This window comes from Dunckerocampus dactyliophorus, chromosome 1 (assembly GCF_027744805.1).
Source record: "Dunckerocampus dactyliophorus isolate RoL2022-P2 chromosome 1, RoL_Ddac_1.1, whole genome shotgun sequence".
Lineage (NCBI taxonomy): Eukaryota > Metazoa > Chordata > Actinopteri > Syngnathiformes > Syngnathidae > Dunckerocampus > Dunckerocampus dactyliophorus.
Genome location: NC_072819.1, coordinates 45,998,753 through 46,015,554, shown reverse-complemented (window position 1 = coordinate 46,015,554; position 16,802 = coordinate 45,998,753). Strand labels below are relative to the sequence as shown.

The following is a 16,802-nucleotide window of genomic DNA, read 5'->3' as shown; positions in this document are numbered from 1 at the left end:
TCACTTTTATTGTGCATTTTGTTCCGAAACTAGATTTAAAATGGCTTTCTTAGGAGGGAGAAACAGGACAGCTTACATGTCGGAAATGATGTACTACGGTAATAAGAAGCTGACCATTCACAGCTTCTCCGTGTCGGCACTGACACCGTTTTGGACGTGCACGTCAAGCTTTGCCGGAGAGTTTGGAGGGGGAGGAGCAAGCAGTATTACAACCGTGGTTGTCACTGTAGTATTATGACTCTTCACTCTTTGTCAAAACGAAATTTAAGGAAGGAAAGGACGTACCGGAGCAGCCAATTATGCCACAAGAACAGCATACGTGTGCGTTCGTTGCCCGTTAACCCGCGTTAACAGGAGAGTATGAAGTAAACTAACAATCACACACTGAACAGCGAAGAAAAGTTCAATAGTCAGATACAAATACCAGCACAAGGAAATACTGTACATTCATGAAACAGTAAACAAAATAAAAGAGCAACCGTAAAACTTGAAAACACCTCGCATAAAGGTTTGTATACGTTTGGTTCCATTCCTTGGTTCCATCAGCAGATTTTTGTTTTCCGATCAGAGGCGTCTTTGGGCAGGGGTAGTGTGATCTCTGCGCCAAGTGTTGCTTGCCTTGCCTTGCTGCTCTATTTTGGACAAACTGTCTTGTTTAGACAGATAAATAATCAGTTAGCGGTACACTCATCTCAACATGTTTCCACTTTTTGGCAAAGACGTTGTACTAGATTTTGGATTGTGTTGCTAGGAATTAATGGCCATAGTTTAAACAAGGTCTAGGTTGTAGAGAACCTTTTAATCAGAATGTGAGTGCTTCCTAGGAAGCAGCGGTTCTCACCAGTCAACCACTGTGCCGCTAGCCTTATTACTTAGGTGTCTTCTCAGTATGAACTGGGGAAAACAGGACCCTTTTACTTCTGGAAATTAGGTCCTGCTGTTGTTCACACGTCTCCCTTGCAGAGCAAGTCTTTTAGCACATAAGGGCATTTAGATCAACAATGCTGCTTGCCCAAATGGCTGGACAGGACAGGTTAAAAAAAAGGTTTTAGGTCCAGCAGGTGGGTGATTACAATTCTGCAGAATTTTCATGAGCCTGCACATGATTTGTTTCTATTAAGTTATACTTTTGACTACAGACTCAGGAAACAAAAACTTCCCGACATATAGGTCATTGAAGTACACACAAATGATGAAGCCTTCATTCAAATTGCAATCGCATAATAATATACAGAAAACACACACATACAGAAAAAGTCTCTCTCAACAATATGAGTACAGTATACACACAGGGGGGTGAAAAAGATTTCTTATTATTTGCATGTTTGTCACCCTTAAATGTTTCACATCATCAAACAATTTTAAATATTAGCCAATGACAACACAGCTGAACACAAAATGCAGTTTTTAAATGAAACTTTTTATTGTTAAGGGAGAAAAAAAAAATCCAAACCTACATGGCCCTGTGTGGAAAAGTGATGGCCCCCTAAACCTAATAACTGGTTGGGCCACCCTTAGCAGCAACAACTGCAATCAAGCGTTTGTGATAACTTGCAATGAGTCTTGAGGAATTTTGGCCCACTCATCTTTGCAGAATTGTTGTAATTCAGTCACATTGGAGGGTTTTCCAGCATGAAGCGCCTTTTTAAGGTCATGTCACAGCATCTCAATAGGATTCAGGTCAGGACTTTGACTAGGCCACTCCAAAATTTCATTTTGTTTTTCTTCAGCCATTCAGAGGTGGACTTGCTGGTGTGTTTTGGATCATTGTCCTGCTGCAGAACCCAAGTTGGTTTCAGCTTGAGGTCACAAACAGATGGCCGGACATTCTCCTTCAGGATATTTTGGTAGACAGCAGAATTCATGGTTCCATTTATCACAGCAAGTCTTCCAGGTCTTGAAGCAGCAAAACAGCCCCAGACCGTCACACTACCACCACCATATTTTACTGTCGGCATGATGGTCTTTTTCTGAAATGTGGCATTACATTTCCGCCAGATCAGATGTAATAAGTACACACACCTTCCAAAAAGTTCTAATTTTGTCTCGTCAGACCACAGAGTATTTTCCCAAAGGTCTTGGGGATCTTCAAGATGGTTTCTGGCAAAATTGAAACTTGGTGTTCTTTTTCTTCAGCAGTGGTTTTGGTAATGGTAAATGGTAATGGTTTAATTCCTCTTGAACATGCACACAAATTACCGAAAATGAAGAGTGGTTAGACATAGCATTGTACGTGCACAGTGGTTCAGGTGTCTTCTTCCTTGCACCTTATAAACATCAACTGCTTGTACTGTTTCTTGAAATCACTCATTTTAGTGCATTGTTTGAGTTCCCTACTTAATCCGTTCCGCAACTTGATTCCACATACAGAAATGCTGAATGTTTTTAGTGTCGTCCGTGCATATAAGTGTTTTAGGTTTAATTTGTCCCTAAGATCATATTTCTCCTCTTTTGTTTTGAGAATATTTTTTGTTACGTTTTTGGGTAACATGTTATAGTTTGCTTTATGCATCATTTTAGCTGTTTGATAGTTCAGATCAGCAAATTTTAATAACTGTGCTTTTAGGAATAAAGGGTTTGTACATTCTCCAAGCTACACATAATTAGTGTCCTGATGAACCAGCAGTTCCGTCTAAAGTATGACATTTCTCTGTGAACGCAGGTATTGCATAATTATAGTTACATTACTTACAGTCTCCATGGCAGAAGCATTTTGGAAAGGTTTTGGTCTTGTATGCTCTGTATCGTCGGATTTGTGTACCAAACTGCGTCACAAGCTCTACTCAATGAATTGTTGCCATAAGTTAAAGGCAGCACGTGTTAAATTTATATTTTGATTTATCAGTTGCACCTGACTATAAGTCACAGGACTAGTCAAGCTATGAGAAAAGTCGGAACTTATACTCCGGAAAATACAGCCTATGTAGTTTTATTTGTTTTGCTTTAAAAGGGCATTTTGATAATAATTCTGAACAGATCATAATTATGGCGAAGACAGGACTTTGTACATCAGAATTATCTGGGACAAGGAGCATTTGGATCAGATGCATTCATTTAAAGAGCTCCCAGCCCGCTGACGTGTGCGGCGGGTGGACTGATTACGCGCTGCAGATTGTATCGGTTCACAAGTTCAGCTGCGAAGAAAGTGATTGCACTTGCCTTGAAGATATTTATTTAATACAAACAAAAAAATAATTGTCTCTCCCGGTTAAGTGGAGGATTCCAGTTCAAGACAAAAATAAAATTAGCAAGCTTGCTTGTTTTATATTGGAATCCAGTAATGCATGCTGTTGTGATCGGGAGGAGGATTTATGACACACGTGTTGTTTTATATATTATTATTTATACACAAAAAAATGTAAGTTTAGAGAAAAGCTGCCCAGCCAAGCATAAACATAAGCAAAACACCAAGCACCGTGCAGCACTGCCGGGACTTTAATGACACTGCATTGTGCGTTAAAGAAGCAGGTGCTGCTGTTCTCCACAAGAACTTCTAACGACTTTCATTATTTGATGCATACACTGTACAGTGCCTGTGCAGCAAATATGTAAGCATTTAATGACAAAAGACAACAAGGAGTAGGATTTCAAAGTGTGCAAAGGTTGCAGCCTGTGCACATAATGAGAGAAAATCATTTCCGTGTAGGTTTTTCTTTCATCCCACCGCATTGTTGCCCGCAGAGACAAAACATTCCAAGAGCTAAAAGGTCCAGTGTGGGTGTGTGCTGACGCTCAGTGCAGCTTTTTCTGTTGCTTAATGATGCTTTGTAGCACAGAAAAGTCAAATGTAGAGTCAATGGTCTCCTCTAATTGGCAGTCCATAGGGATTTGTTGCAGAAAATGAAGAATCATAATTTAATGCTTGCTTGTGGACAGTGATGATTTTTCTCTTTGCCACAGATTCTTGTCTCTGGGCTGCTCTTGCTTATGAACGTTCAGCATCATTAAGGAAACGGACTACTTTACGGCAGAGCTCAAAAATGTCTCCGCTTAAAGCCGAACAATGATGACACTTATTCACATCTCACTGGCGTCATGTCTTCATTTTTGTGTGTGTGTGTGTGTGTGTGTTCAACTGCAGGCGCGGAAAAAGACCTCATCCAGGTGAGCCAGACCTGTGACGCTGATGACCGTGAGACCAGCGAGTCTGTGTCTCTGAAAGAGCGGCTGGCCATGTATCAGGCTGCGGTGTCTCACAAAGAAAGCAGCACTTCCTCCTCTGCAGCGGTAAGAAATGGTTAGCAGAAGGCAGGGGTGACTGCCAGAGATACTCCTCATCGGGTTTCCGTGTACATTTATAGTAGCAGCTTCAGTTGAAGTCTTGTATATTCTCATCTCGTGGCCTCTTTTGTAATAAGTCATGAGCCACCAGCAAATAAAAGCCTCACCACAAGCATCACACGAAGCCAAATTCTTGGTTAAATATTGGGGTTTCATTTTTTAGCCAAACAACTCCACGAGAACAAACAAATTCAGCATGTTACAGCTGTGAGACCACGCACATATGCCCCCTAGGGGTTGTGACTGGGGTAGGGATGACATCAGCTTAGTATGTGCCATGCCATGACATCACTGCAACATCATTGCTTCTCTTGCCAAAGTCACGTTTTTTTATCCCATAGGACAAAATACCACAACCAATAACAACAACAAAAAAAAACGCACTGGTGTTTAAGCTGCACCCACAAAATTTAGAAAGAAAAACAGATTTGCACCTATATAAACCGCACCGGACTACAAGCAGCACTTGTCCGCATCATAAAATGACATATTGTGGCGTGCATGAGTACGTGAAGACCAGCTAGCTATTTATTTGACAGGAGCCAATCAGGAGCTATGAAAAAACTCACAACGAGCTTGTCAACCCATTGGAAATCGCAGGAGGTCATTACTCAACATAACAGTCTGACTCACGGTGTCATCTTACAATGCACGCTAAACTCATCACACAGCAACTTAACACGCAAACACTATTTAAGCAATATACAAGGAAAGTAGCAATGTGGGTTTAAAATAAAATACAACAGCTATTTTAACTTCATCCCATCATGGATTTCGTCCCAGCAAAGCATTTCATTAGTTATGCCTGCCGAGGCACTGCAATGCTGCCTCTGTCCACCAGAAGGAGTTAGAGGAGCCCAGAGAGAGGCTGACATCATTGCAGCGCCCCGGCAGGCATAAACAATAAAATGCGTCGCTGGAACAAAATGCAATATGGGAAAATGTTAAAATAGTTTTTGTTTTATTTTAAACTCGGATTGGCACTTGTACTGTATATTTCTTAACTACCTTTTGAGTGTTAAGTTACTGTGTGATGAGTTTAGTGTTCTTTGTAAGATGACACAGTAAGTCACGCTGTTATATTGAGTAATGACCGCCTGCGATTTCTAATGGGTTGACAAGCTTGTCGTGAGTTCACTTATAGCTCGTGATTGGCTCCTGCCAAAGAAAGAGCTATTGTTTCTTCACTGACTCGCGAGCGGGACAGTATTTAAACTATTCGTAATAGTTCTGAAGTAAAGGAGATATCACGAGATTAGAACATAGCCTTAAATTAGCCGCACCGCTGTATAAGTCTCAGTGTTCAAAGTTTAAGAAAAAAGTAGCGGCTTATGCACCCAAAAAATATTTCTCCCTAAAAAGAAGCCTGAAAAATATTGACTTAAGTTGTCTTGCATTAGGTGTCAAGAGATTTTTACATGTAAACCAGCAGGTGGCACAAAATGACAAGCGAGTCGGAGCTTTTCTTCCTGTCGCTCACACACAACTGATGTGAAGAGGTGCAGCCGAGACACAGAGACCCAAAAGACGAAAGTGACTAAAAGGCTGGGAGAGTTAGCAAACAACAGATGCAGATTTATAATGCCATTTTTACTGGTGATAAGTGAAGCTAAGGAATATGATGGAAATACAGTATATTGTATTGCAGTCTACCAGTTGTTATTTCGCTGGTATTAAATACAGTCATCCCTGCTAGTGCGGTTAATTGGTTCCAGTCATATCTCATCAATGTAACATTACTGACACCTAGTGACCAGAATACTACATATAACTTGCCTTTCAATAGTTTTTGACTAATAACAGGCCATAGTCATCACGAAACAGCGATCAATTATTAATACATTTTTGAAAAACCCTAATAGAGTGAGGGAGCGATGTTTGAACCACAATGTGGCAAGGGACGACTGTACGTGATTCAAAAAAAAAATTCTTAAATTTTGTCTTAAAAATATTTTCCCAAGGTCAAGTCAAAAGGGTGCTAAATGTGCTGTATACAGTATATCTTGATCTAAATTAATTTCTTTCAACCAAAAAAATATAAGAACATCCCCACCAACTTGCATATGTTGCCAGTAGTGGTTTAAAAGAACAGATTGTACAAAAAATATCTATATTATTCTCATTTGCTGCATAAAAATTGGCGTAAACTGTTGTACGGCCTAAATAGGAAGAGGGGTCAATCACGGCTGCCAGGTATTCACATACATGACCGTAGCGCGAACACACACACAAAACAGTCCCAGAGAAACGATCAACAATTTTCATTCCTGTTACAATAGGCTATACATTCAATAATAGCATTAACGTAACGTTAGTGGCTAAACTCTGTCAAGTTGCTGCCATTAGCTGACAACAACGTTGTCTCTTAGATAAGTATTCCATATGTGTTTTTAAAATCAGTATTTTCCCAACTGGCCTTCAAAATAATGGAACTAACAAAACTAAGAGACTAACTAAGAGAACTAAGAGAGTCATCAATGTTTAATTGTAGTAAAAAAGCCAAATACAATTTGAATCCATGTTATTTCCGAACAGAATGTAAAAATAGAATTCCCAATCTTGGGTTAAAAACTGTATTTGACTTAATTATAGAGCGCATAAGAGCTTGTCATAATCCTAATGTGAAAATTGTTCACTGCCCAGGAAAAACAGGTGATGTGAAAAAGTGTTTGCCCTCTTGCTGATTTCTTTTTTTTCTGCGTGTTTGTCACACTTAAATGTTTCAGATCATCAAACATATTTAAATATGACCACACACCTGAACACAAACTGCAGTTTTTCAATGAAGCTTTTTATTATTAAAGGAGAAAATAAATCCAAACCTAGGTGGCCCTGTGTAAAAAAGTGATTTCTCCCCTGTTAAAACATAACTTAACTGAGATGAATTGAGATCAATCAGTTCGGAAAAGGTTCTAAAGCCGTTTCTAAAGCTTTGGGACTCCGGCGAACCACAGTAAGAGCCATTATCCACAAATGGCGAAAACATGGAACAGTGGTGAACATTCCCAGGAGTGGGAAATGACCAACCGAAATGACCCCAGGAGCACAGCGACGACTCACACAAGAGGTCACAAAAGACCCCACAACAACATCCAAAGATCTGCTGTGCAGTTCTCACTTGCCTCAGTTAAGGTCAGTGTTCATGAGTCCACCATGTGAACGGACTGCATGGCAGAGTTCCAAGACAAAAACCACTGCCGAACAAAAACAACATGAAGGCTTATCTCAGCTTTGCCAAAAAGCATCTTGATGAGCCCCAAGACCTTTGGAAAAATACTCTGTGGTCTGACGAGACTAAAGTTGACCTTTTTGGAAGGTGTGTGTCCCATTACATCTGGCGTAAGAAAAGTAATGGCGCATTTCAGAAAAAGAACATCATACCAACAGTAAAATATGGTGGTGGTAGTGTGATGGTCTGGGGCTGTTTTGCTCTGTTCGTGACCTCAAGCTGAAACCATGCCATAAAATGCCATAATCTTTTTCCCTGGGTCATATAATAATAGCACTATGGAAGCATAGCAGATACAGTAGTTTTAATCGGGATTCATTGAATCATTTCCTTGCACTTCACTGCTATAACAGCGCACGTTGCAGCACCGCAACCTTCCTGACCTTAGTTAATGCACAGCGTCAGGCCTCATGTGGCAGCACTGACAGCTGAGCTGAGAGTGGGGGGTTGCTGCAAGACAAAATCTGCATGGGATTTTAGTGTTTTTTTCTCCCCTCCCTACCTTAGGCAGCTGTCGTCTGCGTGTCCACACAAATGTGACAAGGTGCCTCGGGAACTCCGGTCCGTCCTGTCCATCATCCAACACAAACACGCAGCGCATGATGTTTTCTTCCCATTGAAAAAAACATGCATGATGAGCCAATGTGTGTTTTCATCACAACACACTGTCTATCATCACTGTTTGATGATGAGCTTGTAAGTCCATTTTGTGCGAATGTTGGATAGTTTAGCCATTAAACTACAAATTGGTTGTGATTGGTTATAATTTCAATGTAAAATATCATCACATCATGTGTCGCAAATCTGCATAAACCTTTAAATACATAAAATGCACATGTACAACATACAGTACAATACTATTTGTCATTAAACACTTTACTGTAAAGCTGTATTTTCCGTTTTTAAAAATGACATATTACTGTATATACATTGTCAGGGGATATATTCACATGATTCAAAGGAAATACTAGTCCTGTAAAGGCGTATGCATGTCATAATACTGCTTTCGCATAATATCAAATAAGTGCTGAGAGTGCTGTGTGGTCAATTATTGATAACAGAGGCTTGCTGGGGCATGTCAGTGACCTAAACCTTTTCTGCTGTCACTTGCAAATTGCTTTGGACCCCTCATGTGTGCATTAAACACACACACACACGCACACATACAGTGCATACGGTACACAGCAGGGGTATTAGCTTATAATGTTTTTATCTTATTGAATGCAGGAAGCCGCATATAAATGTTTTATTGGGAAACTGACAAATCCCAAAGGATACTATAACACATCAAATAAGCAGTGAAGTCTTCTTCTCACCTCCTCTTCTTTGCAAATGAAAAAGTCTTTGTGTGTGTGTTTTTTTTTTCATCAAGGACACCAACTTCCAAGCCCTCATACAAAATACATCAAGCTGTTGTATTGACAAACGTGAAAGACCTTTTAAATGATTATCTGTTGGCCCTGCAAGGATTATAATCAAACACCTGGTTGCTTAGTTTAGTTTATCCTCATTTTAAGTTGTATCATAAAGACATTGCTTATTTTTCCATTTACATTTAAACTGCACCCTGCTGTGGTGTTCTTGAACGACACACAGTCCATCGGGCTTCTTTAAGCCCTCTAAAGGACCCGCTTTGTATCCACTGTTAATATTTAAAAGAACAGCAACCTTGCTGGTGCATATGAAAGAACGTGCAAGGATTCATACTTGCTTGTTTTTTGCTTGTAGCAGCAGAAGAAAACATTTTACTTTTACCGTTTATACTGAAAAAACACACAATTTTGTAGGGATCACAAAAGTGAAAGATGAAGCGGCAAAGCTATTGAAGCACAAAATTTAAGTCGCTCTCAAAAATGTGTGGCCATAACTGCATGCTTGAAGGGTATTTCTTCAATAGTGGGAATGCTGTTACACAACGTTTTATTCTACAACAACAACATAAAAAACAGGGTTCCAACTGATTGGGGAATAATCGAGAGGGAAACAATTTCTCAGTCCAATCGGATGAGGCAATGTCACCCGGTAGTGACATACAGAGCTGTACACTGCGTACTTACTTCCTCAAGGTGCGAATTTTGACAGTATAGTGTGGTCCCAAATAGATTATTGTATGGATTATTACATAGCGATCGCAATACAGTGGATCCCTGCATATTCACAATTAATTGCAGAGTTCCAAGACCAAAACCACTGATAAACAAAAAGAACATTAAGGCTCATCTCAGTTTTACCAGAAACTTGATCCCCAAGACCTTTGGGAAAATACTCTGTGGTCTGACGAGACAAAAATAGAATTTTTTGGAAGGTGTGTGTCCCAGGGCCGCACGGTGGTCTAGTGGTTAGCACATTGGCCAATACAGGAACAGCCTGGAGATCGGGAAGACCTGGGTTCGATTCTCCCCTGGGCATTTCTGTGTGGAGTTTGCATGTTCTCCCCGTGTGCGCGTGGGTTTTCTCCGGGTACTCCGGCTTCCTCCCACATTCCCAAAAACATGCAGGTGAGGTTAATTGGCGACTCTAAATTGTCCATAGGTATGAATGTGAGTGTGAATGGTTGTTTGTCTATATGTGCCCTGCGATTGGCTGGCGACCAGTCCAGGGTGTACCCCGCCTGTCGCCCGAAGTCAGCTGGGATAGGCTCCAGCATGCCCCCGCGACCCTAATGAGGATGAAGCGGTATAGAAAATGGATGGATGGATGGATGGGTGTGTGTCCCATTATGTGTGGCGTAAAAGTAACGCCGCATTTCAGAAAAAGAACATCATACCAACAGTAAAATATGGTGGTGGTAGTGTGATGGTCTGGGGCTGTTTTGCTGCTTCAGGACCTGGAAGACTTGCTGTGATAAATGGAACCATGAATTTTGCTGTCTACCAAAAAATCCTGAAGGAGAATGTACGGACATCTGTTTGTGACCTCAACCCTCCAATGTGACTGAACTTCTATGCTGCAGGGACTCGAGACAGTCGCAAGCTAGCAGGCAAACAAGCTAACAAGCTAGCGAGCTACCCAATTAGCCCTGAATTTATTTATTCTAAACTTAAGACGTCAAAAACGTACCACTTCCACACTTCTTTTCATGGACATGGACATGCTACGGCTGACTACATGCAGTGTTCAGGTCACGTAATGTAAGGTAATGTCTCAATGTATTGTGCCATTACTGCCGCCTAGTGACCAGAATACTACATATCACTTGTATTTCAATATGTTCTGACTGATAATAGACTTTTAGTCTACCGCAAAAACACGATAATCAATTAATTAATTTCTGAAAAACAGCGATATTGCGAGGGACGACTGTATTGTAAATCTATTTTGAAAGGAAATCAATGTTAAATGTCTGGACATTCGATCATTTAAAATGTGTTTAATAAGTTTGTGAGGCATTTAAACCTGGATTGTGTTTCCATGCGTTTAGCTTGTTAGCGTCCTTCGTTGCAGGCGAACAAATGGCAGTTAACGAGAGATGGGGGGCTTATTTGAGCTGAATCTAATACAATATTAACAAAAGTCACTTTTATTGCAAATGTTGCAAAAGAACGTTAACGTCAAACGAGCAGAAGGGTTTGGAGGGGGAGGTGCGAAGCCGCATTATAATCCTGGAGTGTCAAAAATTGACATTTCTGTGGGCGTCTCAATTACTTGTGTTTATTTGCTATTCACAGGTGATTTTAGAACATACTGTAATTTTCAGTGTATAAGCCGCTACCTTTTTCTCATGCTTTCAACCCTGCGGCTTGTACAGTGATGCGGATAAATTACGGCTAAAAACTACATTTCCCATCTGATTCAGGATGTAGTGACTTGAACGAGTGAAGGGGAAGCTAATATCACGTTTTGAAGCCTTATGCAGCGATCCCTGACACATCTTAAGTAAGTTTGATCAAGCGTAGAATTACTACAGCCAACCGTACACCATTACCGACGGGTTTCGAAAGGCTTCTGCGTGATGAAGAGCTTTAGCTCAAGCTGAATGGCTAATGGCTCGAGATAGAACCGACACAAACAGCGACAATGAAAGAGGTGGAGAGACTGACAAAGTGTGTGACGGAGGAATAATGAGGCTGTTCAAATGTGATGCTGAAGAAGACAACTTGAGTGGTTTTAGTTCACAGGAGGAGGAGGAGGATGGCAATGAATGACTTTTCTGGTAGGCTACTATTTAACTAGCCGTGTTAGAGGCAGGTCGTTTTTATTTAATCAAACGTTTAAAAAGTTTTCTGTGTAACACTTGTGGCTTATAGACAGGTGTGTTTCTATACTGTAACAAAATACTATACAAATCTTTTGTCTTTAAATTTAGTGGGTGCGGCTTACATACCTGCGGGAGATTACAGTAACTCGGATGTGCTCTTCTTCTTGGCATGGCTCAGGAGGTAGAGCGAGTTGTCCAGTAGCCGGAGGGTTCCGGGTTGTAATCTCGCTTCCTCCATCCCAGCCACTGCTTGTGTGTCCTTGGGCAAAGACACCTCACCCACATCGCCCCCAGGGTTGCCCACACATGGATGCTTCACTGACCAAGATAGAACAAAAAGCCTTTTATTGTGACCATACACATGTACAATGACATTTTACATGCTGACCTACCACAGATCCGTTCCCCAGCTGCTGTACAATGCAAAGACGAATTTCACTGTACATTGTCCTTGTGACAAAATATTTCAATTGAGTTAGTCCCTCGACTTCAAGTTCCTAGCAAATTGTGCGATTGAGGGTGGTTAGGGTCCAGTGTTGCTTGCTCACCTTTTGGGGTGTGTTGAATGCAACATCCCGTTTGTGCTTTCTGCCGTACTTCTCCGTGGGAACACACCTATGCACGCAAAATGCTAAGTGAAACACAGCCTTGGACTTCCTTGATGATGTCATGACATCACATCATAGTGTTTGCTAAGTCATCCTTATACTGCTCACGTCTATTGCTTTAATTTTTTACCGGGTATTTGGAGTGTTGGTGTGACATCTCTTTGTGTCATTGAATGTCAGCGCTGAGACATCATTTAGTTTGTTTGTTATTTTTTGGCTGCTAGGTAATGGACGAGTCTGAGGCCTGTTCACTGCCTGGTGGTCTGGCCAGTGTGAAGAAACAGTTTGAGAACCAGGAGTTTGCCTCGTCATCCTCCCAGTCCAGCAGCACCCAAGTGCATTTTCAGCAAAGATCAGTCCAGGTGAGAACCGAAGCACGTTTTTGTCATTTCAGTTCGTAAGCTCTCTGCAAGGTAAGACTGGATTTACGGGAACAGACCCTCCCTGGAGTTACCTTCACTTCCAGTAAGATAAGATATAATTCTTCATTGTCATTGTGCAGTCACCTGAACAACTAAATTAGGAAAAGCATTTGGTGAGTATACAAATATTCAAAAGGCAGATGCAAACCTAAAACATACATTTTTACACGTTACAGTATTGTGCATCTATGAGGTAGCTTCTTTTTTCAGATGCATATTAAACAAAAACTTAAAGGAATTTTGCCCATCATCCAAAATCCTTATTTGAGAGATGAACACGTCTTTCTCTTTTCTGTGCGTTCTAAGGATATAAAAACAGATGAAAAGAGACAGCTCATTACGGCACGTAATGGGAAACACTTATTCCGCCTATGAAGCCTTCGGAAAAAAACTCCAAAAAGAGCCGTCCATTTCCATATAATGTGACGTGCATATTAACCCAGCTACAGAGACATTGTTATTATTATTATTAGCATTGTTGTGCAGATCAAACTGCGTTACTGGAATATTGCCACACCACACGGGCTAGCTAGCTACTAGCCGGCTAGCGACTAGCTTCACCACACTCTTGCCCGCAGCGCTGCCGCCACTGCTGCTGTGTTTTTACTTTTGAGTTTGGAAAAGTTAATGCTAGTTGTGGGTGTTCGTTTCTATGTAGCTATTTCAAATCAATGAGCCCAGGAAGGAAGTTCCGGTAATGCTTAAAAGGACCAAAATACGGCAAAATACTGTAAGTATTACATGTTATCATGGATGTATCTGTTACTACATGGTTACAGCATGTTTATAACACCTTGTTGGAGGTTTTTGGGGGTGTTTAAATAGCGGCCTGCATAGGTGTATCCAATTACGCGCAGTAATGAGCTGTCTCTTTATTTATAACTTTAGGACACACAGAAAAGAAAAAGACATGTGTTCATGTCTTACATAAGGATTGTGGATGATGGGCAAAATTTAAAAAAAAAAGGTGCAGTTTTCCTTTAAGTCTTCTGATGGTAAAAAAAGTTTCCATTTGTCTTGCTTTTGATGGACCTGTACCTCCTGTCAGAGGGCAACAGGTTGGACAGGCGGTGGTTAGGAACAGAGTGGTCCATGATGATCGCCTTTGCTCTGGGGGGGGCAGACTTTGGACGAGATATGGAGTACACCAGTCACCAAATAGATAAACAGCCATTCACACACACATTCAAACCTACGGACAATTTAGAGTCGCCGGTTCGGCTAACATGCATGTTTTTGACATACGGGTGGAGGCCAAAGTACCAGACTGTGAGGCTGACGTGCACCACAAGGCCAGTGATTCGCAACTGGTGGGTCGGGTCGGGTCGTTTTCAGTGGGTTGCAGGGTCTTTGCCAAAAAAATACTGTAATGAAACAATGTCTGTGAACGCATCTCTTGTCTGTGCTATTTGGTGCATGCGATGTACATATATGGGCGACTTGAGCTGAATCCCAATTTTACCCCTTGTCTTACCCATTCCCCTACCCCATAAATCCTCGGGCCAAGGGAAAGAAGCCACTAAGAAGAAGTCAGAAATGGGACACCACTTGATTGTCATACATGATCATGGATAAGGATTAATGCCCAATTCAAACTTTTGGCCCAGGCAGAGTGGTGGTCTGCAGAAAAAAAGGTCGTCCTAATCTTATAAATCTTACCTACCGAGTGTTGAATCAGAGCAACTGGACTCACCTGAATTTTAACTTCTTGTTTCACTTCTTATCCAGGTGCACGTGCAAACACTCTGATTCAGATCTCCAGAAGACATACCGTGTACTGAAAATCTTTACACACACGTTTTTTTCAAATAAGTTTGGAATTTGTGGATAAAAAGGTACACCGTGTTATTTTGCACTACTTAAAATTCAAACTGCACCTTAATGTCTTAATGGGTGTGTTTGTCGCTGGCTCAAAGAGACACCGCCAGCGCTTGGCAAAGGCTCCTGCGCATGTGTGTGTTACCTGAGGCGCAGCTTACATGCTCGGAGCAGGAAGAGGGCGAGATAATAATGCTTGTACCACGTTCAAAAGCTAGCGCCCTCTAGGCAGACACGTAACCGTTGCAAACGGTTGTTTTACATTTGCAGTTTAAATGAATCATTTTATTTTTTTATTGTATAAAACCGATTTTAAAAGTTTACGTTCAAAAAGTCCCGCAGTTTGGGTCCCTGCTTGTCGTTGAAGGGTGATGGTCTGTCCCGCAGCCAAACCAGTTGGGGAGCACTGCTATAGGCCACCACGCGGCCTGCTTTACCTTTTGCTAATTAGTTTTCCACGTTATTGCACTATTCACTACAGATAGCGGAAGTGAAGCTAACGGAAGTGCTCCGACATGACAGTGAAAAGGGTCCGCTAGGGGACATGGATGTGACACTATGCCATTCTCATTGGTCAGTCAAAGAGGTCGTCGTCAGCTTGGTTCATCAAGCCGTCACTATGCATTAAGAAAATGCCAGAACATGTTACATCTGCCTTTGCTTGATCTCAGCAAAGTAAGGTCAAATCTGGCCCTCCATTCGCTCTCTCTTCCATCTGTTCAGTGAGACGTAAAGCGGAGTGGATGCACTGAGCGTAAAAGACCTCACTGAATGCTAAATTTTACATCGAGGTGTGTGCGGCAAACGTCTGGGTCTGTTTCATCGAGTCAGTGCTCACTCGCCTCAACAGAAAAGCACTTTCCAGTCAGCTTCCCCTTGCAAGTGTTATATCCAGGATCCGTGCCATGTTTTAGAGCTTGTTCAACAGTCGGAAAGATATTATCATCCTGGCATAAGTGGTTTCAGGGGCAGAGACTAACTCCATCTTCATGTTAACAGCAGCGGAGACAAGCTCAAATACTGTACTTCTTGCTCACCCTGTTCCTTTGCATGAACCTCGGTGAAAGAAAGAGATAATTTTACAATATTTTCTTTACAGTCCTTGCAACTGTTCTTTCTGTGTCATTTAAATTAAGCAGTGCAGTAATGAAAACATCCTTCACCAACCATGAAAAGCTTCTTTCAGTCTTCAGTCTCTGACTGTTTCATCTTAGAACGATGAGGTGATAAAGCCGAGGTTTATATGTGTTCACAGTAATCCCGGTTAATTGGTCCCAGACCCGAATGTGATAAGTACATTTCCGCGAAGTAGGACTCCTCTTTTATAAATGAAATATTTTCATGGATAGAACGCAGAAAACCTCTTTCCGACTTTCTAAATATGGGTTTTAACATAAATAAGACTCGTGCTTGTGTCTGTTGCTACAAATGTCTTCCCCAGGGGAGCTGAGTGGTGGGCGGACAGGAAGTGATGTCGGGGGTTCAGAGTTGAGTTTTATCTTGCCGTGGGTTTTATTCGGGATTATTGTGCCTGTTGTGAGATACTTCAAACCTGCAATAAAAGCCTGTTCTGGTTTTTGTTTGTCTCACTGAACATTACAGCAGCATTACTGACACCTAGTGACCAGTGTAAAATATTACATATCATTCACAGTGTCTTTTAATGCGTCCTCTGAATGCCTTATATTTGTATGTTAGTTCATTTAGCCATTTTTATGCTTGAAAATGCTTAATTTAGGCAAAAAACACATACAATTTGCTTTTTTTTTACTAATTAATAGGCCGTATTCAACCACAAAAGAGCATGATTTATATTTTTTTTTAAATGTGCCACACGGTGGCCTAATGGTTAGCATGTTGGCCACACAGTCAGGGTTCGAGTCTCCATTGGACATCTCTGCGTGGAGTTTTTCATGCGTGGATTTTCTCCGGGTACTCCAGCTTCCTCCCACATTCCAAAAACATGCGTGTTCGGTTAATTGGCGGCTCTAGACTGTCCATTGGTATGAATGTGAGTGTGAATGGTTGTCTATATGTGCCCTGCGATTGGCTGGCGACCAGTCCAGGGTGAACCCTGCTTCCCGCCTGAAGTCAGCTGAGATAGGCTCCAGCATACACCGCGACCCTAGTGAGGACAAGCGGCATAGAAAATGGATGGGTGGATGAATTTTTGAAAAACCATGACAGAGTGAAGCCACCAAATTCAAATCACGACTGGCGAGAGACGACTGTACTTCTAAACATGC

General features: G+C 41.4%; 1 protein-coding gene across 7 annotated transcripts in view; it reads left to right on the top strand.

Annotated features, from left to right (window-relative positions):
* The window catches only part of xirp2a (xin actin binding repeat containing 2a), a 77,064-nt gene that overhangs the window by 46,019 nt on the left and 14,243 nt on the right, over positions 1-16,802 (top strand). For 4 of the 7 annotated variants that reach the window (XM_054790302.1, XM_054790292.1, XM_054790319.1 and 1 more), the window contains 2 exons: positions 4,082-4,227; positions 12,541-12,678. In XM_054790302.1, the coding sequence (XP_054646277.1) occupies positions 4,082-4,227; positions 12,541-12,678 (284 nt within the window). The other 3 variants (XM_054790339.1, XM_054790326.1, XM_054790333.1) reach the window with 3 other exon arrangements.